Source organism: Lethenteron reissneri, chromosome 69 (assembly GCF_015708825.2).
Source record: "Lethenteron reissneri isolate LAM-NWPU_2019-01 chromosome 69, ASM1570882v1, whole genome shotgun sequence".
Classification (NCBI taxonomy): domain Eukaryota; kingdom Metazoa; phylum Chordata; class Hyperoartia; order Petromyzontiformes; family Petromyzontidae; genus Lethenteron; species Lethenteron reissneri.
In genome coordinates this window covers 7,253,097-7,277,710 of record NC_083847.1, presented here as the reverse complement: position 1 = coordinate 7,277,710, position 24,614 = coordinate 7,253,097, and the positions used below count along the sequence as shown (strand labels likewise).

General features: G+C 53.8%; 1 protein-coding gene and 1 pseudogene across 1 annotated transcript in view; one reads left to right on the top strand and one right to left on the bottom strand.

The window, feature by feature from the left end:
- The window catches only part of LOC133360679 (zinc finger protein Xfin-like), a 265,251-nt pseudogene that overhangs the window by 76,835 nt on the left and 163,802 nt on the right, over window positions 1-24,614 (top strand).
- The window catches only part of LOC133360850 (mucin-2-like), a 106,803-nt gene that overhangs the window by 66,656 nt on the left and 15,533 nt on the right, over window positions 1-24,614 (bottom strand). The window contains exons 5-16 of the mRNA XM_061579752.1: window positions 18,845-18,959; window positions 15,743-15,821; window positions 14,699-14,787; window positions 13,439-13,709; window positions 12,764-12,892; window positions 11,779-11,899; window positions 9,914-10,052; window positions 8,944-9,030; window positions 6,381-6,453; window positions 5,705-5,842; window positions 4,392-4,541; window positions 1,381-1,466 (exon numbers count right to left, since the gene is read on the bottom strand). Of these exons, the coding sequence (XP_061435736.1) occupies window positions 1,381-1,466; window positions 4,392-4,541; window positions 5,705-5,842; window positions 6,381-6,453; window positions 8,944-9,030; window positions 9,914-10,052; window positions 11,779-11,899; window positions 12,764-12,892; window positions 13,439-13,709; window positions 14,699-14,787; window positions 15,743-15,821; window positions 18,845-18,959 (1,477 nt within the window). The remainder of the gene's footprint in view (window positions 1-1,380; window positions 1,467-4,391; window positions 4,542-5,704; window positions 5,843-6,380; window positions 6,454-8,943; window positions 9,031-9,913; window positions 10,053-11,778; window positions 11,900-12,763; window positions 12,893-13,438; window positions 13,710-14,698; window positions 14,788-15,742; window positions 15,822-18,844; window positions 18,960-24,614) is intronic.

The window sequence follows — 24,614 nt, the reverse complement described above, 5'->3', positions numbered from 1 at the left end:
TGGGTACACGTGTGTGGGTACACGGGGGTGGGTACATGGGGGTGGGTACACGGGGGGTGGGTACACGGGGGGTGGGTACACGGGGGGTGGGTACACGGGTGGGTACATGGGGGGTGGGTACACGGGGGGGGGTACACGTGTGTGGGTACACGGGTGGTGGGTACACGGGTGTTGGGTACACGGGGGTGGGTACACGGGGTGGGTACACGGGGTGGGTACACGGGGGGCGGGTACACGGGGTGGGTACACGGGGCGGTACACGGGGGTGGTACCGGGGGGCGGGTACACGGGGTGGGTACACGGGGGCGGGTACACGGGGGGTGGGTACACGGGGGGCGGTACACGGGGGGTGGGTACACGGGGGTGGGTACACGGGGGGCGGGTACACGGGGGGTGGGTACACGGGGGGCGGGTACACGGGGGGTGGGTACACGGGGGGCGGGTACACGGGGGGTGGGTACACGGGGGTGGGTACACGGGGGGTGGGTACACGGGGGGTGGGTACACGGGGGGTGGGTACACGTGTGTGGGTACAGGTGTGTGGGTACACGTGTGTGTGGTTACACGTGTGTGGGTATGGGGGTGGGTACACGTGTGTGTGGGTACACGTGTGTGTGGGTACACGTGGGTGTGTTGGTATGGGTGTGTTGGTATGGGTGTGTTGGTATGGGTGTGTTGGTATGGGTGTGTTGGTATGGGTGTGTTGGTATGGGTGTGTTGGTATGGGTGTGTTGGTATGGGTGTGGTGGTATGGGTGTGTTGGTATGGGTGTGTTGGTATGGGTGTGTTGGTACGGGTGTGGTGGTACGGGTGTGGTGGTACGGGTGTGGTGGTATGGGTGTGTTGGTATGGGTGTGTGTGGGTACACGGGTGTGTGGGTACACGGGTGTGTGGGTACACGGGTTGTGGGTACACGTGTGTGGGTTTGGGTGTGTGCCACAGTCATTCCCTCCCTTCTCTACGCTTGCGAAACGTGGACCCCCCCCCTAATGGAGCATCTTTGCCAGTTAGAAACATTTAGGCTGGCCCTGCCTACGATCCATCCTGGGTTTAACCTGCAGGCTGGATTGTGTGAGGAGCTCACAAATCCTTGAAAGATCTGGACAAAGTCCCATCGGTGAGCTCCTCCGGCAGGCAAGGCTGCGTCGGCTGGGCCATGTAGCCCGCATGCCCAGCCACCGCATGCCTCAACAGCTTTTGTTCGGCCGGATCGAGGGGGCGAAACGGGCTGCTGCTCACTACTAACAGCACTTGCCCCACAGTCTGTTGAGGCTACCCGGGGGAGCTTTGTCTTTGTGTTCACAGGAGCTGCTCGCTACTAACAGCACTTGCCCCACAGTCTGTGGAGGCTACCCGGGGGAGCTTTGTCTGTGTGTTCACCTTCTTGAAGGGTTCAAAGTCGACGTGCTTGAGGCACTTCTTGAAGATGGGGTGGTCCGAAACGTCGCAGCGCTTGCTCAGCTCCTCTGCGGGAAGCAAAGTGGCAACTGTGGTGAGTCTGTGGGTCTCTGTGGTGAGTCTGTGGGTCTCTGTGGTGAGTCTGTGGGTCTCTGTGGTGAGTCTGTGGGTCTCTGTGGTGAGTCTGTGGGTCTCTGTGGTGAGTCTGTGGGTCTCTGTGGTGAGTCTGTGGGTCTCTGTGTGGTGAGTCTGGGGGTCTCTGTGGTGAGTCTGTGGGTCTCTGTGTGGTGAGTCTGGGGGTCTCTGTGGTGAGTCTGTGGGTCTCTGTGTGGTGAGTCTGGGGGTCTCTGTGTGGTGAGTCTGGGGGTCTCTGTGGTGAGTCTGGGGGTCTCTGTGGTGAGTCTGTGGGTCTCTGTGTGATGAGTCTGTGGGTCTCTGTGGTGAGTCTGTGGGTCTCTGTGTGGTGAGTCTGTGGGTCTCTGTGGTGAGTCTGTGGGTCTCTGTGTGGTGAGTCTGTGGGTCTCTGTGTGGTGAGTCTGGGGGTCTCTGTGTGGTGAGTCTGTGGGTCTCTGTGGTGAGTCTGTGGGTCTCTGTGTGATGAGTCTGTGGGTCTCTGTGGTGAGTCTGTGGGTCTCTGTGTGGTGAGTCTATGGGTCTCTGTGGTGAGTCTGGGGGTCTCTGTGTGGTGAGTCTGTGGGTCTCTGTGGTGAGTCTGTGGGTCTCTGTGGTGAGTCTGTGGGTCTCTGTGGTGAGTCTGTGGGTCTCTGTGGTGAGTCTGTGGGTCTCTGTGGTGAGTCTGTGGGTCTCTGTGGTGAGTCTGTGGGTCTCTGTGGTGAGTCTGGGGGTCTCTGTGGTGAGTCTGGGGGTCTCTGTGTGAGTCTGGGGGTCTGTGTGGTGAGTCTGGGGGTCTCTGTGGTGAGTCTGTGGGTCTCTGTGGTGAGTCTGTGGGTCTCTGTGGTGAGTCTGTGGGTCTCTGTGGTGAGTCTGGGGGTCTCTGTGGTGAGTCTGTGGGTCTCTGTGTGGTGAGTCTGTGGGTCTCTGTGGTGAGTCTGTGGGTCTCTGTGTGGTGAGTCTGTGGGTTTCTGGTCTCTGTGAGTCTGTGTGGTGAGTCTGTGTGGTGAGTCTGTGGGTCTCTGTGGTGAGTCTGTGTCTGAGTCTGTGGGTCTCTGTGAGTCTGTAGGTCTCTGTGTGGTGAGTCTGGGGGTCTGTGTGGTGAGTCTGTGGGTCTCTGTGGTGAGTCTGTGGGTCTCTGTGGTGAGTCTGTGGATCTCTGTGTGAGTCTGGGGGTCTGTGTGGTGAGTCTGTGGGTCTCTGTGTGGTGAGTCTGTGGGTCTCTGTGTGGTGAGTCTGTGGGTCTCTGTGTGGTGAGTCTGTGGGTCTCTGTGTGGTGAGTCTGTGGGTCTCTGTGTGGTGAGTCTGGGGGTCTGTGTGGTGAGTCTGGGGGTCTGTGTGGTGAGTCTGTGGGTCTCTGTGTGAGTCTGGGGGTCTGTGTGGTGATTCTGTGGGTCTCTGTGTGGTGAGTCTGTGGGTCTCTGCGTGGTGAGTCTGTGGGTCTCTGTGGTGAGTCTGTGGGTCTCTGTGTGGTGAGTCTGTGGGTCTCTGTGTGGTGAGTCTGTGGGTCTCTGTGGTGAGTCTGGGGGTCTCTGTGGTGAGTCTGTGGGTCTCTGTGTGGTGAGTCTGTGGGTCTCTGTGTGGTGAGTCTATGGGTCTCTGTGTGGTGAGTCTGTGGGTCTCTGTGGTGAGTCTGTGGGTCTCTGTGTGGTGAGTCTGTGGGTTTCTGGTCTCTGTGAGTCTGTGTGGTGAGTCTGTGTGGTGAGTCTGTGGGTCTCTGTGGTGAGTCTGTGTCTGAGTCTGTGGGTCTCTGTGAGTCTGTAGGTCTCTGTGTGGTGAGTCTGGGGGTCTGTGTGGTGAGTCTGTGGGTCTCTGTGGTGAGTCTGGGGGTCTCTGTGGTGAGTCTGGGGGTCTCTGTGGTGAGTCTGGGGGTCTCTGTGTGGTGAGTCTGTGGGTCTGTGTGGTGAGTCTGGGGGTCTGTGTGGTGAGTCTGGGGGTCTCTGTGGTGAGTCTGTGGGTCTCTGTGTGGTGAGTCTGTGGGTCTCTGTGGTGAGTCTGGGGGTCTCTGTGGTGAGTCTGGGGGTCTCTGTGTGGTGAGTCTGTGGGTCTGTGTGGTGAGTCTGGGGGTCTGTGTGGTGAGTCTGTGGGTCTCTGTGGTGAGTCTATGGGTCTCTGTGTGGTGAGTCTGTGGGTCTCTGTGTGGTGAGTCTGTGGGTCTCTGTGTGGTGAGTCTGTGGGTCTCTGTGTGGTGAGTCTGTGGGTCTCTGTGTGGTGAGTCTATGGGTCTCTGTGTGGTGAGTCTGTGGGTCTCTGTGGTGAGTCTGTGGGTCTCTGTGTGATGAGTCTGTGGGTCTCTGTGGTGAGTCTGTGGGTCTCTGTGTGGTGAGTCTATGGGTCTCTGTGGTGAGTCTGTGGGTCTCTGTGTGATGAGTCTGTGGGTCTCTGTGGTGAGTCTGTGGGTCTCTGTGTGGTGAGTCTGTGGGTCTCTGTGGTGAGTCTGTGGGTCTCTGTGTAGTGAGTCTGTGGGTCTCTGTGTGGTGAGTCTACGTGTCTCTGTGTGGTGAGTCTGTGTGTGTCTGTGTGTGAGTCTACATATCTCTGTGTGCTGAGTCTACGTGTCTCTGAGTCTACGTGTCTCTGTGTGCTGAGTCTACGTGTCTCTGTGTTTCTGAGTCTACGTGTCTCTGAGTCTACGTGTCTCTGAGTCTCCGTGTCTCTGTGTGCTGAGTCTACGTGTCTCTGAGTCTACGTGTCTCTGAGTCTCCGTGTCTCTGTGTGCTGAGTCTACGTGTCTCTGTGTGTGAGTCTGTGTGTCTCTGTGTCTCTGTGTGTGAGTCTGTGTGTGTCTCTGTGTGTGAGTCTACGTGTCTTTGAGTCTGTGTGTCTCTGAGTCTGTGTGTCTCTGAGTCTGTGTGTCTCTGTGGCTGCGGTGGCCCCCTCACTGTCTCTGCAGAGGTTGGGCACCACGATCACCGCTGCTGCCGCTGCCGCTGTGTTCCACGAGGCGGCGAAACTCTCCCCGGTCGCCTCCACGATGTTCTGTGGCGACGTGAAGTCGTCCGCCTCCTGCCCGTTGTAGTTGCCGCACATCCCTGTGCAGTGCAGACACCGCAGACACACCGCAGACACGCACCACAGACACGCACCACAGACACACCACACACACACCGCAGACACGCACCACAGACACGCACCACACCGCAGACACGCACCGCAGACACGCACCACAGACACAGCACAGACAACACACACACCACACACACCACACACACACCACACACACACCCCACACACCACACACACATCACACACACACCACACACACACCACACACACCACACACACACCACAGACACACACACCACACAGACAACACACACACCACACACACCACACACACCACACACACACCACAGACACCCCACACACACACCACACACACACCACACACACACACACACACACCACACACACACACCACACACACACCACACACACACCACACACACACCACACACACACACCACACACACACACCACACACACACACCACACACACACCACACACACACGACAGACACCACAGACACACCACAGACACACCACAGACACACCACAGAAACGCTGGGGTCAACGCTGGGGTCAACACTGGGGGTCAACACTGGGGGTCAACGCTGGGGGTCGGGGCTGGGGGTCAACGCTGGGGGTCGGTGTTGGGGGTCAGCATTGGGGGTCAGCATTGGGGGTCAGCGTTGGGGGTCAGCGTTGGGGGTCGGGGCTGGGGGTCAATGCTGGGGGTCAACACTGGGGGTCAGCACTGGGGGTCGGTGTTGGGGGTCGGTGCTGGGGGTCAACACTGGGGGTCGGTGTTGGGGGTCGGTGTTGGGGGTCGGTGTTGGGGGTCGGTGTTGGGGGTCGGTGTTGGGGGTCGGTGCTGGGGGTCAGCATTGGGGGTCAGCACTGGGGGTCGGTGTTGGGGGTCGGTGTTGGGGGTCAACACTGGGGGTCGGTGTTGGGGGTCGGTGTTGGGGGTCGGTGTTGGGGGTCGGTGTTGGGGGTCAACACTGGGGGTCGGTGTTGGGGGTCGGTGTTGGGGGTCGGTGTTGGGGGTCGGTGTTGGGGGTCAACACTGGGGGTCGGTGTTGGGGGTCGGTGTTGGGGGTCGGTGTTGGGGGTCGGTGTTGGGGGTCGGTGTTGGGGGTCGGTGTTGGGGGTCGGTGCCGGGGGTCGGTGTGAGGACCGCCCCATGTCTCACCCTTGAGCCTGCCCTTGTGTTCGGCGGAGGGCGCCAGGTAGACCTGCATCACCGGCTTCACCTGCACCTCCACCTTGAGGCCGAGCCGCGCCTGCAGGTGGATGAAGCTGGAGCTGGGCCGGTAGACCTTCACCGAATCTGGGAGACACCGAGACGTCGTTCGCTCGGTCGGCGGGAGGGTGTCTGGTCCCTCGTGAGATGGTGACTACCTCGCCTGGTGCGCAGGAGGTCGTGGGTTCGATCCCGAGCCTGACGACGCCTGCCGCTGTAAGTATTTGGAGTTCTGCCGTATCTCTCTCCCCGTTGTTCACTCTCCATGCGATCAGAACATTTGGCTTCTGCGATACATTTCCGTCTGTGAAGGTCGCTTCTGAACCAACAGCGACTCCACACAGTAGCTCAGAGAGGTCTTACACCTCCTCAACATCGTTGAGGTTAGAGCCCAGGTCACCTGAGATTGGGCTCCGGGCCCAAAGAGATCATCAGGTCCACGGAACCAAGACCGTGACGATGCTGGAAGTGGTGGTTGACTTCATTTAGTAACCAACCCACCCACCCACCCACTCACTCACCCACCCACCCACTCAGTCACTCACCAACCCACCAACCCACCCACTCACTCAATCACTCACTCACCCACCCACGGCACCCGCTGCCCACCATCACGAAGGGCTACCTGAGTGGTAGGGTAGTGGCAGCGGCAGGTCGTTGAGGAACATCTTCCCCTCGCTGTCGATCTCCAACTTCTCCTGCACGACCACAGAACACGCAAGGTCAGCTCACGGTGACACGGAGATGTTGACTACCTCGCCTGGTGTACAGGAGGTCGTGGGTTCGATCCCGACCCTGACGATGCCTGTAGCCACTGTTGCTAGTGAGATGTTGACTACCTCGCCTGGTGCACAGGAGGTCGTGGGTTCGATCCCGACCCTGACGATGCCTGCTGCTGTATATATTTGGAATCTGCGTCTCTCTGTGTGAGTGGAGTGTGTGTGTGAGTGTGTGTGTGTGTTAGTGTGTCTGTGTGTGTGTGTGAGTGTCTGTGTGAGTCTGTGTGAGTGTGTGTCTGTGTGTGTGTCTGTGTGTGAGTGTGTGTGTTAGTGTCTGTGTGTTAGTGTGTGTGTGTGAGTGTGTGAGTGTGTGAGTGTGTGAGTGTGTGTGTGTGTCTGTGTGTGTGTCTGTGTGACTGTGTGAGTGTGTGTGTGAGTGTGTGTCTGTGTGTCTGTGTGTGTGTGTGAGTGTGTCTGTGTGTGTCTGTGTGTCTGTGTGAGTGTGTGAGTGTGAGTGTGTGTGTTTGTCTGTGTGTGTGTTATTGTGTGTGTGTGAGTGTGTGTGTGTCTGTGTGTGAGTGTGTGAGTGAGTGTGTGTGTTAGTGTGTCTGTGTGACTGTGTGTGAGTCTGTGTGACTGTGTGTGTGTGTGAGTGTGTGTCTGTGTGAGTGTGTGTGAGTCTGTGTGACTGTGTGTGTGTGTGTGTGTGTCTGTGTGAGTGTGTGTGAGTCTGTGTGTGTGTGTGAGTGTGTGTCTGTGTGAGTGTGTGTGTTAGTGTGTCTGTGTCTGTGAGTCTGTGTGTCTGTGTGTGTGTGTGAGTGTGTGTCTGTGTGAGTGTGTGTGAGTCTGTGTGACTGTGTGTGTGTGTGAGTGTGTGTGTGAGTGTGTGTGTTAGTGTGTGAGTGTGTGTGTGAGTGTGTGTGTGAGTGTGTGTGTTAGTGTGTGAGTGTGTGTGTGAGTGTGTGTGTGAGTGTGTGTGTTAGTGTGTGAGTGTGTGTGTGAGTGTGTGTGTGAGTGTGTGTGTGAGTGTGTGTGTGAGTGTGTGTGTGAGTGTGTGTGTGTGTGTCTGTGTGACTGTGTGTGTGTGTGAGTGTGTGTCTGTGTGAGTGTGTGTGAGTCTGTGTGACTGTGTGTGTGTGTGAGTGTGTGTGTGAGTGTGTGTGTGTGTGTGAGTGTGTGTGTGAGTGTGTGTGTGTGTGTCTGTGTGTCTGTGTGTGTGTGTGAGTGTGTGTCTGTGTTAGTGTGTGTGAGTCTGTGTGACTGTGTGTGTGTGTGAGTGTGTGTGTGAGTGTGTGTGTTAGTGTGTGAGTGTGTGTGTGAGTGTGTGTGTGAGTGTGTGTGTTAGTGTGTGAGTGTGTGTGTGTGTGTCTGTGTGAGTGTGTGTGTGAGTGTGTGTGTTAGTGTGTTAGTGTGTGTGTGTCTGTGTGACTGTGTGTGTCTGTGTGACTGTGTGTGTGTGTGAGTGTGTGTCTGTGTGAGTGTGTGTGAGTCTGTGTGACTGTGTGTCTGTGAGTGTGTGTGTGAGTGTGTGTGTTAGTGTGTGAGTGTGTGTGTGAGTGTGTGTGTGGGATGTAGTGTGTGTGTTAGTGTGTGAGTGTGTGTGTGTGTGAGTGTGTGTGTGAGTGTGTGTGTTAGGTGGTGTGTGAGTGTGTGTGTGAGTGTGTGTGTGAGTGTGTGTGTGAGTGTGTGTGTGAGTGTGTGTGTGAGTGTGTGTGTGTGTGTCTGTGTGACTGTGTGTGTGTGTGAGTGTGTGTCTGTGTGAGTGTGTGTGAGTCTGTGTGACTGTGTGTGTGTGTGTGAGTGTGTGAGTGTGTCTGTGAGTGTGTGTGTGAGTGTGTGTGTGTGTGTCTGTGTGTCTGTGTGTGTGTGTGAGTGTGTGTCTGTGTGAGTGTGTGTGAGTCTGTGTGACTGTGTGTGTGTGTGAGTGTGTGTGTGAGTGTGTGTGTTAGTGTGTGAGTGTGTGTGTGAGTGTGTGTGTGAGTGTGTGTGTTAGTGTGTGAGTGTGTGTGTGTGTGTCTGTGTGAGTGTGTGTGTGAGTGTGTGTGTTAGTGTGTTAGTGTGTGTGTGTCTGTGTGACTGTGTGTGTCTGTGTGACTGTGTGTGTGTGTGAGTGTGTGTGTGAGAGTGTGTGTGTTAGTGTGTGAGTGTGTGTGTGAGTGTGTGTGTGAGTGTGTGAGTGTGTGTGTTAGTGTGTGTGTGAGTGTGTGTGTGAGTGAGTGTCTGTGTGTCTGTGTGTGTCTGTGTGACTGTGTGTGTGTGTGAGTGTGTGTGTTAGTGTGTGTGTGTCTGTGTGACTGTGTGTGTGTGTGAGTGTGTGTGTTAGTGTGTGAGTGTGTGTGTGAGTGTGTGTGTGAGTGTCTGTGTGTGTGTGTGTGTCTGTGTGAGTGTCTGTGTGTGTGTGTGTCTGTGTGACTGTGTGTGTCTGTGTGTCTGTGTGTGTGTCTGTGTGACTGTGTGTGTGAGTGTCACCGAGGTGGACGTGAAGAGGATTGCGGCCAGGCTGGGGAGTTCATCCTCCTCCTGCCGCAGGCGAGCGTGGACCATCCACTTGTCCTTCTGCACAACACAGACTCACCCATCACTCACCCACTCACCCACCCACCCACCCACTCACTCACCCACTCACCCACTCACTCGCTCACTCACCCACTCACTCACCCACTCACTCACTCACCCACTCACTCACCCACTCACTCACCCACTCACTCACTCACCCACTCACTCACCCACTCACTCACCCACTCACCCACCCACTCACTCACTCACTCACTCACTCACCCACTCACTCACCCACTCACCCACTCACCCACTCACCCACTCACTCACTCACCCACTCACCCACTCACTCACTCACTCACTCACCCACTCACCCACTCACTCACCCACTCACTCACCCACTCACCCACTCACCCACTCACTCACCCACTCACTCACTCACCCACTCACTCACCCACTCACTCACTCACCCACTCACTCACTCACCCACTCACTCACCCACTCACTCACCCACTCACCCACCCACTCACTCACTCACTCACTCACCCACTCACTCACCCACTCACCCACTCACCCACTCACCCACTCACCCACTCACTCACTCACCCACTCACCCACTCACTCACTCACTCACCCACTCACCCACTCACTCACCCACTCACTCACCCACTCACCCACCCACCCACTCACTCACCCACTCACTCACTCACCCACTCACTCACCCACTCACTCACCCACTCACTCACTCACTCACCCACTCACTCACCCACTCACTCACCCACTCACCCACCCACTCACTCACCCACCCACTCACTCACCCACTCACTCACCCACTCACTCACCCACTCACTCACCCACTCACCCACCCACTCACTCACCCACCCACCCACTCACCCACCCACTCACCCACGCTGTGTGTGTGTGTGTCTCTCTCCGCGTGTACCATGCAGAGGATGAAGTCGCCTTCGCTGTGGAAGCTGAACGCTGCCGAGTCGAAGGACTTCACGTGGCTGCCGCCCTCCAGCGAACACTCGGCCTGCTGCTCCCTCGCGTCGCACAGCCACTGGCCCCCCGTGCACGTGCTGGGGGGGGGGGGCACGGGGGGGTCACGTGGAGAGTCACGGGGAGAGACACGTGGGCGGGGAGACGGGGGGGGAGACACGGGGGGGAGACACGGGGAGAGACACGGGGGGAGAGAGACACGGGGAGAGACACGGGGGGAGACACGGGGGAGAGACACGGGGGAGAGACACGTGGGCGGGGAGACGGGGGGGGAGACACGGGGGGGAGACACGGGGGGAGAGACACGGTGGGGGAGAGACACGGGGAGAGACACGGAGGGGAGAGACACGGGGGGGAGAGACACGGAGGGGAGAGACACGGGGGGGAGACACGGGGGGGAGAGACACGGGGAGAGACACGGGGGGAGAGACACGGAGGGGAGAGACACGGGGAGAGACACGGGGGGAGAGACACGGGGGGAGACACGGGGGGGGGGGAGACACGGGGAGAGACACGGGGGGAGACACGGGGGGAGACACGGGGGAGAGACACGTGGGCGGGGAGACGGGGGGGGAGACACGGGGGGAGAGACACGGGGAGAGACACGGGGGGAGAGACACGGAGGGGAGAGACACGGGGAGAGACACGGGGGGAGAGACACGGGGGGAGACACGGGGGGAGACACGGGGGGAGACACGGGGGGGGGGAGACACGGGGAGAGACACGGGGGGAGACACGGGGGGAGACACGGGGGGGGGGGAGACACGGGGAGAGACACGGGGGGAGACACGGGGGGAGACACGGGGGAGAGACACGTGGGCGGGGAGACGGGGGGGGAGACACGGGGGGAGAGACACGGGGAGAGACACGGGGGGAGAGACACGGAGGGGAGAGACACGGGGAGAGACACGGGGGGAGAGACACGGGGGGAGACACGGGGGGAGACACGGGGGGAGACACGGGGGGGGGGAGACACAGGGAGAGACACGGGGGGAGACACGGGGGGAGACACGGGGGGGGGGGGAGACACGGGGAGAGACACGGGGGGAGACACGGGGGGAGACACGGGGGAGAGACACGTGGGCGGGGAGACGGGGGGGGAGACACGGGGGGGGGGGAGACACGGGGAGAGACACGGGGGGGGGGGGGAGACACGGGGGGGGGGAGACACGGGGGGAGAGAGACACGGGGGGGGGGAGACACGGGGGGAGAGAGACACGGGGGGGGGGGGGAGACACGGGGAGAGACACGGGGGGGGGGGGAGACACGGGGAGAGACACGGGGAGAGACACGGGGGGGGGGGAGACACGGGGAGAGACACGGGGGGGGGGGGGAGGACACGGGGAGAGACACGGGGGGGGGGGAGACACGGGGAGAGACACGGGGGGGGGGGGAGACACGGGGAGAGACACGGGGGGGAGGGAGACACGGGGGGGGGGGGAGACACGGGGAGAGACACGGGGGGGGGGGGGGGAGACACAGGGAGAGACACGGGGGGGGGGGGGGAGACACGGGGAGAGACACGGGGGGGGGGGGAGACACGGGGAGAGACACGGGGGGGGGGGGAGACACGGGGAGAGACACGGGGGGGAGGGAGACACGGGGGGGGAGACACGGGGGGAGAGACACGGGGGGGGGGAGACACGGGGAGGAGACACGGGGGGGAGACACGGGGTGAGAGAGGGTCACGTGGTGAGAGAGTCACGTGGTGAGAGGGTCACGTGGTGAGAGGGTCACGTGGTGAGAGGGTCACGTGGTGAGAGGGTCACGTGGTGAGAGGGTCACGTGGTGAGAGGGTCGACTCACCAGGCGTTGAACCCGTCCTCCAGCGAGTCCCCGGCGTGGTGCAGCTGCTCCTCGTACTTGCACGGGCACTCCGCCTGCGAGATGCAGCGGTGAGACTCGCCGTGGTCATCCCTCACCGTGCCTGGGGGGGGGGGGGGGAGGGGGGGGGTCACAGTGGGGGGGGGGTCACAGTGGGGGGTCAAGGAGGGGGTAGGGGGGGTCACAGTGGGGGGTCAAGGAGGGGGTGGGGGGGGTCAGAGTGGGGGGTCAAGGAGGGGGTGGGGGGGGTCAGAGTGGGGGGTCTCCCTGACTAGTCACCAACACCGCACCAGGTCTCTCTTCCTGGCGGGGCTCGCCACCGTAAAGTGCGTTGCTTCGTGAGAGTGGGCGAGTGAGCGGGCGAGCGAGTGACTGAGCGGGTGAGTGAGCGGGCGAGCGAGTGAGCGAATGAGTGACCGAGTGAGTGAGTGAGTAACTGAGCGAGTGAGTGAGTAGCTGAGTAACTGAGTAACTGAGTGAGTAACTGAGCGAGTAAGTGAGTAGCTGAGTGAGTGAGTGACCGAGTGAGTAACCGAGCGAGCGAGTGAGTGGGTGAGTAACTGAGTGGCTGAGTGAGTGAGTGAGTAACTGAGTGAGTGAGTGAGTAACTGAGTGACTGAGTGAGTGAGTAACTGAGTGACTGAGTGAGTAACTGAGTGACCGAGTGAGTAACCGAGCGAGTGACCGAGCGAGCCGTACCCTCGGGGCAGAAGCATCCCGGCACAAACACCTCGTTACAGCTGATCTCCTGAGTGAGTAACTGAGTGAGTGAGTGAGTAGCTGAGTGACCGAGCGAGCGAGTGAGTGAGTGAGTAACTGAGTGAGTGAGTAACTGAGTGACCGAGCGAGCGAGTGAGTGAGTGAGTAACTGAGTGAGTGAGTAACTGATTGAGTGAGTAACTGAGTGACTGAGTGAGTAACTCAGTGACCGAGTGAGTAACCGAGCGAGTGACCGAGCGAGCCGTACCCTCGGGGCAGAAGCATCCCGGCACACACGCCTCGTCGCAGCTGATGGCCCCGCTGGGGTTGGCGCAGCTCTTCTCGCAGGGGGAGCCGCAGTCGTGAAACTCCTCTCCCTCGGGGCACGACGGGGCGGCTGGGCAGGAGGCAGAGACGAGACAGGGGAGGGGGTCACTACGACGCATCCACCTCGACGAAACGTGAGAACCATCGACACCCGAAACTGATCAGCGTCGCAGCTTGTGGCAGCAGCTTGTGGCTGCTGCTGGTGCGATGCTGATGGGCACCGCATCTACGCGCTGTGCTTTCAGATGTTATATACACTACACTATACACTACTACACTACACTACAATACACTATACACTACTACACTATACACTACTACACTATACAGTACACTACTATACACTACTACACTATACACTACACTATACACTACACTATACACTACACTATACACTACACTATACACTACACTAATATAATATACACTATACACTACACTATACACTACACTAATATACACTATACACTACACTATACACTACTATACACACTACACTACTATACACACTAAACTACACACTACACACTACACTACTATACACACTACACTACACACTACACTACACACTACACTATACACTACTACACACGATTGCTACCGACACCACGCTCACCGCATCCAACTTGCGCCCTCCATCCGCGCAGTGCCCCTTGACCTCCACCGCCACCGTGACGTCCGCACTGACGCGCGTACTCAGCCAGGCTGCCACAGGCGCCGTGGCCAGCCACGTGACCACCACTGTGGCCGCCGCTGTGACCGCCGCTGTGACCACCATCGGCACCATCGCCACCTTCGGCAGCCTCGCTCTGTTCGCACAGCGCGCTGTAGCCCGAGCGCTCCTCCACGCAGTCGCCAAACGCCTCGAGCCACGACGAGCATTGAGACTGCTGGCACAAGGCACCACGACACAGGCGGGGGGGGAGATGTTGACTACCTCGCCTGGTACACAGGAGGTCGTGGGTTCGATCCTGACCCTGAAGATGTCTGCTGCTTGCTGTATGCTTGGAGTCTGTGTCTCTCTCTCTCCCTGTGGTGAGATGTTGACTACCTCGCCTGGTAAACAGGAGGTCGTGGGTTCGATCCCGACCCTGACGATGTCTGTAGCCACTGTATGATGATGACACTGATGATGATGACACTGATGATGATGACACTGATGATGATGGCGGTGGTACTGATGAAGATGACACTGATGATGATGACACTGATGATGATGACGGCAGTGATGGTGATGGTGGTGGTAGTGATGGTGATTATGGCGGTGATGGTGATGGTGGTGATGATGACACTGATCATAATGGTGGTGATGGTGATGATGGTGATGATGACACTGGTGATGATGACACTGATGATGATGACACTGATGATGATGGTGGTGGTAGTGATGATGGTGGTGATGGTGATGATGGTGGTAGTGGTGATGATGACACTGATCATAATGGTGATAATGGTGATGATGGTGGTGGTGGTGATGGTGGTGGTGATGATGGTGGTGGTGATGATGGTGACACTGATGATAATGATGGTGGTGGTTATGATGATGATGGTAGTGATGATGGTGGTGGTGGTGATGATGGTGGTAGTGGTGATGATGACACTGATCATAATGGTGATAATGGTGATGATGGTGGTGGTGGTGATGGTGGTGGTGATGATGGTGGTGGTGATGATGGTGACACTGATGATAATGATGGTGGTGGTTATGATGATGATGTTAGTGATGATGGTGGTGGTGGTGATGGTGGTCTTGTACCTTGGAGGGATGGTGGTGATGGTGGTGATGATGACACTGATGATAATGATGGTGGTGGTTATGATGATGATGATGGTAGTGATGATGGTGGTGATGGTGGTGATGATGGTAGTCTTGTACCTTGGAGGGATGGTGGTATTTATATTCGAGGCACCCGTTCTGATTGTCCATGCTCTCTTTGAGGAATTGCTTCATCTGGCCAGGGTTGTCTGTGACGGAGACACACAGCGCCACCAACATCATCACCATCATCAATACCACTACCACCATCACCACCACCATCACCACCATCATCATCATCGTCATCATCATCATCACCATCATCACCATCACCATCATCACCATCATCATCATCACCATCATCACCATCACCATCATCACCACCATCATCATCATCACCACCATCATCATCATCATCATCATGTAGTGTAGTGTGTAGTATAGTGTGTAGTGTATAGTGTAGTGTATAGTGTAGTGTATAGTGTAGTGTATAGTGTAGTGTGTAGTGTAGTGTATAGTGTAGTGTAGTGTGTAGTGTAGTGTAGAGGGTAGTGTGTAGTGTAGTGTCTAGTGTAGTGTATAGTGTAGTGTAGTATGTAGTGTAGTATGTAGTGTATAGTGTAGTGTGTAGTGTAGTATGTAGTGTATCGTGTAGTGTAGTGTGTGGTGTAGTGTATAGTGTGTAGTGTAGTGTGTGGTGTAGTGTATAGTGTGTAGTGTATAGTGTAGTATATAGTAGTGTGTAGTGTATAGTGTATAGTATAGCAGTGTATAGTAGTGTATAGTGTAGTGTATAATAGTGTAGTGTATAGTGTATAGTATAGTGTGTAGTGTATAGTGTATAGTATAGTGTGTAGTGTATAGTGTAGTGTGTAGTATATAGTGTGTAGTGTAGTGTATAGTGTAGTGTGTAGTGTATAGTGTAGTGTATAGTGTAGTGTATAGTGTAGTGTAGTGTATAGTGTAGTGTATAGTGTAGTGTGTAGGTAGTGTAGTGTATAGTGTAGTGTGTAGTGTAGTGTAGTATGTAGTGTAGTGTATAGTGTAGTGTATAGTGTAGTGTATAGTGTAGTGTATAGTGTAGTGTATAGTGTAGTGTATAGTGTAGTGTATAGTGTAGTATGTAGTGTAGTATGTAGCGTAGTGCGCCCACCCCCCACTCACCGATCTTGAGGTCCTTGTTGCCGTCGTAGTTGCCACAGACGCCGCACATCGACTTGGCGAATTTCTTGTTCACTTGGATCTGAAGCGGGGAGAGAGGCAGCCAGTCAACTACACTATACACTACACTATACACTACACTATACACTACTACACTATACACTACACTATACACTACACTACACACTACACTATACTACACTATACACTACTACACTATACACTACACTATACACTACTACACTATACACTACTACACTATACACTACACTATACACTACACTATACACTACACTATACACTACACTATACACTACTACACTATACACTACACTATACACTACTACACTATACACTACTACACTATACACTACACTATACACTACTACACTATACACTGCACTATACACTACTACACTATACACTACACTATACTACACTATACACTACTACACTATACACTACTAACACTATACACTACTACACTATACACTACTACACTATACACTGCACTATACACTACACTATACACTACTACACTATACACTGCACTATACACTACACTATACACTACTACACTATACACTGCACTATACACTACACTATACACTACACTATACTACACTATACACTACTACACTATACACTACACTATACACTACTACCTACACTACACTATACACTATACACTATACACTACTACACTATACACTCTAACTACAATACTATACCTACGACACTATACACTACCACTATACATACAACTATACACTACTACACTACCTACACTATACACTACTACACTATACACTACTACACTAATACACTACACTACAATACACTATACACTACTACCACTACTACACTATAACGATACATACCACCTATACACTACTCACTTATACACTGACACTATACCACTACTACACTATACCTACACTATACACGACTGACACTAGACACTACTAACGACTAACACTCACGCTACAGACACACTATACACACTAGCACTATACACTACATATACACTACTACACACATACACTGCACATATACACTCACTAGACACTACTACTACATACACACTATACACTGGACACTTATACACTACACTATACACTACTACTAATACATACAGCTATAACACTACTACACTATTACACTACTACACTATACACTACGACCTATACACTACTACACTACTACACTACTACCTATACACTACTACACTATACATACGACACTTACACTACTACACTATACACTACTACCCTATACACTACTACCCTATACACTACTACACTATACACTACTACACCTATACACTACTACACTATACCACTACTACACTATCACTACTACACTATACACTACTACACTATACACTACTACACTCTACACTACACTATACACACTACACTATACACTAACTACTACATACACTACTACACTATACACTACTACACTATACACTACTACACTATACACTACTACACTATACACTACACTATACACTACTACACTATACACTACTACACTATACACTACACTATACACTGCACTATACACTACTACACTATACACTACACTATACACTACACTACACACTACACTACACACTATACACTACACTACACACTATACACTACACTATACACTACTACACTATACACTACACTATACACTACACTATACACTACACTATACACTACACTATACACTACTATACACTACTATACACTAACCTATACACTACTACACTATACACTACACTATACAGTCCCTCCAGAAAAACACGGAGTTTTTTGGTGATTGTTGCGGGCAAAAATCGTTGATTATGCGGCACGTTTTCTTAAAAAATGCGATGGAATATGCGGGATATTTATGCAATTTTATGCGATTAAATTGCGAGAACTTGCAAAAATTGCGGTTTGATGAAAAAGAGAAAAAAAAGTGATTCCCCCAACACCCTATTCACTAGGCTACTACTTTAATGTAAAGAGTCATTTCTTATTACTTCCTATGATAAGCAAGCATACTACATCACAGAAAGTGCTGGGAATATTTAAGTTCTCATCTTGTTTTATTTCAGACCTTAACAAACAGATGGCTCAAACTTACAAAACATTGAGTCGAACAAGTCCTGTAGCTTTACAAAATGAATATGCTACAACTTCTGTAAAAATGAATAAATAAAATATTAAAAAATAAAATGTGTGCTTCCTGTTTTACAGAGGTATCTATACAAAACAGACATCTTCTGTTAAAATAAGTGTTTTCAGTGCACAGTAACGTAAGCAATACAGTAACAGTACAGTCTTACAGTAATGTAAATTTACATACTACTAACAAAAAAGTGCAATCTTACAACTGTAATGAGTGACGTCACTTCATAACGTTCCCGTGGCAACAGGGGAAATGGCTGCGCTTGTGTGACGTAAACGCAACATTTTTCAACTTTCCGCTAAGATATATGCGACTTTTTGCAACGAAAATGCGTGGATTATGAAATCATGCAAGCCCGCATATTTTGCGCGCGAAAATCTGCAATTTATGCGGCGAAAGTGCGGCGTATTTGAAAAAACGCGCCCCCCGCATAAATATGCGGACTTTGGCTGATTTTGCGTGGAATCTTGCGATCGCATAATCGCGTTTTTCTGGAGGGACTGACTATACACTACACTATACACTACACTATACACTACACTACACACTATACACTACTATACACTATACTATACACTACACTATACACTACAATATACACTACACTATACACTACTACACTACACTACTATACACTACTACACTACACTATTATACACTACACTATACACTACTATACACTATACACTACACTATACACTACTATACACTACTACACTACACTATACATTACACTATACACTACTATACACTACACTATACACTACTATACACTACACTATACACTACTATACACTACACTATACACTACTATACACTACACTATACACTACACTATACACTACACTACTATACACTACACTACCACCACACCACCACCACCACGACACCACCACCACCACCACCCCACCACCTCCTCCACCACCACCAGGTCCTCACCGTGACCGCGTCCTCCCCCCAGGCCACATCGAGGCCGATGGTTTTGGCCGTGAGGCTTTTGAAGGCGCCGCTCCCCTTCACCATGAAACCGTCGCCCTCGAACGGACACTCCACTCTGGGGGGGGGGGGGGCACGGGTGGGGGGGGGGGCACGGGGGGGGGGGCACGGGTGGGGGGGGGGCACGGGGGGGGGCACGGGGGGAGCACGGGGGGGTGGGGGGGCACGGGGGGATAAGTTCAGTGAGTGAGTGGTGCCGTGGATCACAGTGTGAGTGTGTGGGTGGGTGAGTGGGAGGGTGGGTGGGTGAGTGGGAGGGTGAGTGGGTGAGTGGGAGGGTGAGTGGGAGGGTGGGTGGGTGTGTGGGTGGGTGAGTGGGAGGGTGGGTGGGTGAGTGGGAGGGTGGGTGGGTGAGTGGGAGGGTGGGTGGGTGAGTGGGAGGGTGGGTGGGTGAGTGGGAGGGTGGGTGGGTGAGTGGGAGGGTGGTGTGGGTGAGTGGGAGGGTGGGTGGGTGAGTGGGAGGGTGAGTGGGAGGGTGGGTGGGTGTGTGGGTGGGTGAGTGGGAGGGTGGGTGGGTGAGTGGGAGGGTGGGTGGGTGAGTGGGAGGGTGGGTGGGTGAGTGGGAGGGTGGGTGGGTGAGTGGGAGGGTGGGTGGGTGAGTGGGAGGGTGGGTGGGTGAGTGGGTGAGTGGGTGGGTGAGTGAGTGACTGGGTGAATGACTGGGTGAGTGAGTGACTGGGTGACTGAGTGAGTGACTGAGTGAGTGAGTGAGTGTGAGGGTGAGTGACTGAGTGACCGGGTGAGTGACTGAGTGAGTGACTGAGTGAGTGACTGACTGATGAGTGAGCTCACCTCTGCCCATTGAGGCTGGCTCCTGCTCCCCACTGTGATCCGCTGGGGTGGAACGTGACGGTGAGTGAGTGACTGGGTGAGTGAGTAAGTGACTGGGTGAGTGACTGGGTGAGTGAGTAACTGACTGAGTGAGTGACTGAGTGACTGACTGAGTGACTGGGTGAGTGAGTGACTGGGTGAGTGACTGACTGACTGAGTGAGTGTGAGTCTGAGTGAGTGTGAGTCTGAGTGAGTGACTGGGTGAGTGTGAGTCTGAGTGAGTGTGAGTCTGAGTGAGTGTGAGTCTGAGTGAGTGTGAGTCTGAGTGAGTGACTGGGTGAGTGTGAGTCTGAGTGAGTGTGAGTCTGAGTGAGTGTGAGTCTGAGTGAGTGTGAGTCTGAGTGAGTGACTGGGTGAGTGTGAGTCTGAGTGAGTGTGAGTCTGAGTGAGTGTGAGTCTGAGTGAGTGACTGGGTGATGTGTGAGTCTGAGTGAGTGTGAGTCTGAGTGAGTGTGAGTCTGAGTGAGGTGAGGTCTGAGTGACTGACTGAGTGTGAGTCTGAGTGAGTGTGAGTCTGAGTGAGTGACTGGGGTGAGTGTGAGTCTGAGTGAGTGTGCGTCTGAGTGAGTGTGAGTCTGAGTGAGTGTGAGTCTGAGTGAGTGACTGGGTGAGTGTGAGTCTGAGTGAGTGTGAGTCTGAGTGAGTGTGAGTCTGAGTGACTGACTGGGTGAGTGTGAGTCTGAGTGAGTGTGAGTCTGAGTGAGTGTGAGTCTGAGTGAGTGTGAGTCTGAGTGAGTGACTGGGTGAGTGTGAGTCTGAGTGAGTGTGAGTCTGAGTGAGTGTGAGTCTGAGTGAGTGGACTGGGTGAAGTGTGAGTCTGAGTGAGTGTGAGTCTGAGTGAGTGTGAGTCTGAGTGAGTGGAGTCTGAGTGAGTGACTGGGTGAGTGTGAGTCTGAGTGAGTGTAAGTCTGAGTGGATGTGTGAGTCTGAGTGAGTGACTGGGTGAGTGTGAGTCTGAGTGAGTGTGAGTCTGAGTGAGTGTGAGTCTGAGTGAGTGACTGGGTGAGTGTGAGTCTGAGTGAGTGTGAGTCTGAGTGAGTGTGAGTCTGAGTGACTGACTGAGTGAGTGTGAGTCTGAGTGAGTGTGAGTCTGAGTGAGTGACTGGGTGAGTGTGAGTCTGAGTGACTGACTGGGTGAGTGTGAGTCTGAGTGAGTGTGAGTCTGAGTGAGTGTGAGTCTGAGTGAGTGTGAGTCTGAGTGACTGACTGAGTGTGAGTCTGAGTGAGTGTGAGTCTGAGTGAGTGACTGGGTGAGTGTGAGTCTGAGTGAGTGTGAGTCTGAGTGAGTGTGAGTCTGAGTGAGTGTGAGTCTGAGTGAGTGACTGGTTGAGTGTGAGTCTGAGTGAGTGTGAGTCTGAGTGAGTGTGAGTCTGAGTGAGTGACTGGGTGAGTGTGAGTCTGAGTGAGTGTGAGTCTGAGTGAGTGTGAGTCTGAGTGAGTGTGAGTCTGAGTGAGTGACTGGGTGAGTGTGAATCTGAGTGAGTAGTGGTCTGAGTGAGTGTGAGTCTGAGTGAGTGTGAGTCTGAGTGAGTGTGAGTCCTGAGTGACTGACTGAGTGAGTGTGAGTCTGAGTGAGTGTGAGTCTGAGTGAGTGACTGGGTGAGTGTGAGTCTGAATGACTGACTGGGTGAGTGTGAGTCTGAGTGAGTGTGAGTCTGAGTGAGTGTGAGTCTGAGTGAGTGACTGGGTGAGTGTGAGTCTGAGTGAGTGTGAGTCTGAGTGAGTGTGAGTCTGAGTGAGTGACTGGGGTGAGTGTGAGTCTGAGTGAGTGTGAGTCTGAGTGAGTGTGAGTCTGAGTGAGTGTGAGTCTGAGTGAGTGACTGGGTGAGTGTGAGTCTGAGTGAGTGTGAGTCTGAGTGAGTGTGAGTCTGAGTGAGTGACTGGGTGAGTGTGAGTCTGAGTGAGTGTGAGTCTGAGTGAGTGTGAGTCTGTGAGTGACTGGTGAGTGTGATCCTGAGTGAGTGTGAGTCTGAGTGAGTGTGAGTCTGAGTGAGTGTGAGTCTGAGTGACTGACTGAGTGTGAGTCTGAGTGAGTGTGAGTCTGAGTGAGTGACTGGGTGAGTGTGAGTCTGAGTGAGTGTGCGTCTGAGTGAGTGTGAGTCTGAGTGAGTGTGAGTCTGAGTGAGTGACTGGGTGAGTGTGAGTCTGAGTGAGTGTGAGTCTGAGTGAGTGTGAGTCTGAGTGAGTGTGAGTCTGAGTGACTGACTGGGTGAGTGTGAGTCTGAGTGAGTGTGAGTCTGAGTGAGTGTGAGTCTGAGTGAGTGTGAGTCTGAGTGAGTGACTGGGTGAGTGTGAGTCTGAGTGAGTGTGAGTCTGAGTGAGTGTGAGTCTGAGTGAGTGACTGTGTGAGTCTGAGTGAGTGACTGGGTGAGTGTGAGTCTGAGTGAGTGTGAGTCCGAGTGAGTGTGAGTCTGAGTGAGTGTGAGTCTGAGTGACTGACTGAGTGAGTGTGAGTCTGAGTGAGTGTGAGTCTGAGTGAGTGACTGGGTGAGTGTGAGTCTGAGTGACTGACTGGGTGAGTGTGAGTCTGAGTGAGGTGTGAGTCTGAGTGAGTGTGAGTCTGAGTGAAGTGTGAGTCTGAGTGAGTGTGAGTCCTGAGTGAGTGACTGGGTGAGTGTGAGTCTGCGTGAGTGTGAGTCCTGAGTGAGTGTGAGTCTGAGTGAGTGACTGGGTGAGTGTGAGTCTGAGTGAGTGAGTCTGAGTGAGTGTGAGTCTGAGTGAGTGACTGGGTGAGTGTGAGTCTGAATGAGTGTGAGTCTGAGTGAGTGTGAGTCTGAGTGAGTGTGAGTCTGAGTGAGTGACTGGGTGAGTGTGAGTCTGAGTGAGTGTGAGTCTGAGTGAGTGTGAGTCTGAGTGAACTGACTGAGTGAGTGTGAGTCTGAGTGAGTGTGAGTCTGAGTGAGTGACTGGGTGAGTGGTGAGTCTGAGTGACTGACTGGGTGAGTGTGAGTCCTGAGTGAGTGTGAGTCTGAGTGAGTGTGAGTCTGAGTGAGTGTGAGTCTGAGTGACTGACTGAGTGTGAGTCTGAGTGAGTGTGAGTCTGAGTGAGTGACTGGGTGAGTGTGAGTCTGAGTGAGTGTGAGTCTGAGTGAGTGTGAGTCTGAGTGACTGACTGAGTGTGGAGTCTGAGTGAGTGGTGAGTCTGAGTGAGTGACTGGGTGAGTGTGAGTCTGAGTGAGTGTGAGTCTGAGTGAGTGTGAGTCTGAGTGAGTGTGAGTCTGAGTGACTGACTGGGTGAGTGTGAGTCTGAGTGAGTGTGAGTCTGAGTGAGTGTGAGTCTGAGTGGAGTGTGAGTCTGAGTGAGTGACTGGGTGAGTGTGAGTCTGAGTGAGTGTGAGTCTGAGTGAGTGTGAGTCTGAGTGACTGTGTGAGTCTGAGTGAGTGACTGGGTGAGTGTGAGTCTGAGTGAGTGTGAGTCTGAGTGAGTGTGAGTCTGAGTGAGTGTGAGTCCTGAGTGACTGACTGAGTGAGTGTGAGTCTGAGTGAGTGTGAGGTCTGAGTGAGTGACTGGGTGAGTGTGAGTCTGAGTGACTGACTGGGTGAGTGTGAGTCCTGAGTGAGTGTGAGTCTGAGTGACTGAACTGAGTGTGAGTCTGAGTGAGTGTGAGTCTGAGTGAGTGACTGGGTGAGTGTGAGTCTGAGTGAGTGTGAGTCTGAGTGAGTGTGAGTCTGAGTGAGTGTGAGTCTGAGTGAGTGACTGGTTGAGTGTGAGTCTGAGTGAGTGTGAGTCTGAGTGAGTGTGAGTCTGAGTGAGTGACTGGGTGAGTGTGAGTCTGAGTGAGTGTGAGTCTGAGTGAGTGTGAGTCTGAGTGAGTGTGAGTCTGAGTGAGTGACTGGGTGAGTGTGAGTCTGAGTGAGTGTGAGTCTGAGTGAGTGTGAGTCTGAGTGAGTGTGAGTCTGAGTGAGTGTGAGTCTGAGTGACTGACTGAGTGAGTGTGAGTCTGAGTGAGTGTGAGTCTGAGTGAGTGACTGGGTGAGTGTGAGTCCTGAGTGAGTGTGAGTCTGAGTGAGTGTGAGTCTGAGTGACTGACTGAGTGTGAGTCTGAGTGAGTGTGAGTCTGAGTGAGTGACTGGGTGAGTGTGAGTCCTGAGTGAGTGTGAGTCTGAGTGAGTGTGAGTCTGAGTGACTGACTGAGTGTGAGTCTGAGTGAGTGTGAGTCTGAGTGAGTGACTGGGTGAGTGTGAGTCTGAGTGAGTGTGAGTCTGAGTGAGTGTGAGTCTGATTGACTGACTGGGTGAGTGTGAGTCTGAGTGAGTGTGAGTCTGAGTGAGTGTGAGTCTGAGTGAGTGTGAGTCTGAGTGAGTGACTGGGGTGAGTGTGAGTCTGGAGTGAGTGTGAGTACTGAGTGAGTGTGAGTCTGAGTGACTGTGTGAGTCTGAGTGAGTGACTGGGTGAGTGTGAGTCTGAGTGAGTGTGAGTCTGAGTGAGTGTGAGTCCTGAGTGAGTGTGAGTCTGAGTGACTGACTGAGTGAGTGTGAGTCTGAGTGAGTGTGAGTCTGAGTGAGTGACTGGGTGAGTGTGAGTCTGAGTGACTGACTGGGTGAGGTGTGAGTCTGAGTGAGTGTGAGTCTGAGTGACTGACTGAGTGTGAGTCTGAGTGAGTGTGAGTCTGAGTGAGTGACTGGGTGAGTGTGAGTCTGAGTGAGTGTGAGTCTGAGTGAGTGTGAGTCTGAGTGAGTGTGAGTCTGAGTGAGTGACTGGGTGAGTGTGAATCTGAGTGAGTGGTGATTCTGAGTGAGTGTGAGTCTGAGTGAGTGTGAGTCTGAGTGAGTGTGAGTCTGATTGACTGACTGAGTGAGTGTGAGTCTGAGTGAGTGTGAGTCTGAGTGAGTGACTGGGTGAGTGTGAGTCTGAGTGAGTGTGAGTCTGAGTGAGTTGTGA